A 2,060-nucleotide genomic window follows, 5' to 3' on the forward strand; every position below is an offset into this window, starting at 1 on the left:
ACTTACCTTTGAATCTGATCTTGAATCCGATCTTTTCCTTGGATTCATTTACGGTGAGCACACTGAAGGCCAAGCAGTAGGGAATAAACTGTAGGGACCAGGTCATCCTCCTTGTTGGGGAAGCCCAAATGCTCACAAGCGCTGAGGACATAAGGGTGCTGAGCGTGTCAGAAGTGCTTAAAAGAGGGGGTTAGCGCCCGCAGTTCCGCGCCTCCGCCCGCCAGGGGGCGCTCGGCCGGACGCCGACCCCTAGGAGGCGGAGCCCAGCCCGTCAAGATGGCGCCGTCCGCCGTGTTGCGCCCTTTCTCCAAGCTGCTGGCCCCGGCCAAGCTCCCGAGCGGCTCTTCAGCGCGGTCAAAGTTCTACATTCGGGAACTGCCACATGGCAGACCTGACTGGCTGAAGGTTGGACTGACCTTGGGCACCTCCGTTTTCTTGTGGATCTATCTCATCAAACAACATAATGAAGATGTTTTAGAGTAGAAAAGAAGAAATGGGTTGGAATAAATTTTTGAAATACCGATACAGTATATAGTGTTTATAGCAGTTCCTCTGGATTCACCAATCTGTTGAGCTGTAAACGTGAAAGAGTTACATGTGAATATATGTCAAGTCAGCATTTGTGTTTCACATAATTAAACTAAAAAATACTTCTGTATTAAAAAAAAAAAAAAAAAGAAGTGCTTAAAAGAACATGAGCTGCTTGACCGAAGTGGGTTAGAGTGAGTCTTTGCTGGTCAGCCCATCTGGGATTTACGGTTACCTGGCTCTACCCCATGGGCAGAGTGCAAAATGGCAACCATCAAAATACTTACACCGTGGGAAGAGGTCTAACTGAGGAGCCTTTGTGTGTACAGTTTAAAACAACACTCTATATTGGTCTTGGCCTCTTGCATTTATAGAGGCACATTCAAGACACTCACACCACACAAGCAAAGCATGTAACTAGAAGGGGAACAACTGTTTTTTCCCAGTATAACAGAGCCATAACTAAAGGTGCTGCGAAGGCTCTGTCACATTGATCTCAGCTAGTCTTTATTTCACCATCTGGCTCCTTTTCCAGGGCTCCCTCCAAAAGGATACCCCTAACTAACCCAACAGGGCCTTCTCTCCCACACATCAGTCCGCATAGAAACAACAAAAGATGTCAATTGTGCTGATCTTCTGTGTAAGGCCCCATACCAGGCTTGTTAGCAGAAGCCCCCTCCTTCACCCAGCCTGGCTGGCCTCCCCTTCACAGTCAGGAGTCTTCATTTAAGTCCCTTTTAATGAGAGGAGCTGAGAGCGAACTCAATAGTCCCAACCTTCCTCTTAAAGGATCTGGGCTCCACCCTCCCATCACAGCTACTTCCAACAGTATTCCTAATAAGACTTGGTAATGTTTTCCTATGATACTTATTCAGTGCACAATTTTATTTTCGGAACCAACAGTGCTGTTGATTCACCAGTCTGAGCTTATTCCACAGTAGTTCCAAACCACGTATCATTTTGTTGGGTGAAACCTGTTCATTGAAGAGATGAGTCCAGTGATCAAAGAAAGAAGGACAGTGTACAAAAGCTCTATCTGCTTCCAATTATTTCAGTGATTTATTTGGGGCCAAATAAGCCACTCAATCTAAGCGTGTTTAAATAACGCACGGGTGAGTTGCAGCCGAATCTCAGTGGTGGCTCTTTTGATTTAAGATGCTTATGGGCTCCCAGACCTGCCTGTGGACATCACCAGGAAGTCTATTCCATGCTATTCTCTTTGTGCTTGATTCCAACTGATGGTATTCTTCAAATACAGAGTGGCACGTTCAAAGATATATGTAGCATAAATTTTGCTCTGGCAGATGATTGGAGCAAATATATGCCCTCACATTTACCTTTAGGGAATCTTTTAATCATTTAATAGAGAATTCACAACAAACTTGTCTACAGTTTTCACATCCTCCATTTACTTGGTATGACCCAATCAGCCTTGCCTATTATAATCAACTCTCACCCACTGAGGTCAAATTTATGAAACACTGCTATATTGCACCTGTCACTTTGGGCATGAGATCTTTGGTAAGCAGACT

At 45.0% G+C, this 2,060-nt stretch overlaps 1 protein-coding gene across 1 annotated transcript; it reads left to right on the forward strand.

Moving 5' to 3' along the window:
* Positions 1 to 276: 276 nt before the first annotated feature.
* On the forward strand, positions 277 to 558 carry LOC133091937 (NADH dehydrogenase [ubiquinone] 1 subunit C1, mitochondrial-like). Its single transcript, XM_061191121.1, has one exon. The coding sequence runs from the start codon at positions 277 to 279 to the stop codon at positions 481 to 483; it is 207 nt and encodes a 68-aa protein (XP_061047104.1). The 3' UTR covers positions 484 to 558.
* Positions 559 to 2,060: the final 1,502 nt, after the last annotated feature.

The sequence above is a fragment of the Eubalaena glacialis genome, chromosome 5 (genome assembly GCF_028564815.1).
Source record: "Eubalaena glacialis isolate mEubGla1 chromosome 5, mEubGla1.1.hap2.+ XY, whole genome shotgun sequence".
NCBI classification, from domain to species: Eukaryota; Metazoa; Chordata; class Mammalia; order Artiodactyla; family Balaenidae; genus Eubalaena; species Eubalaena glacialis.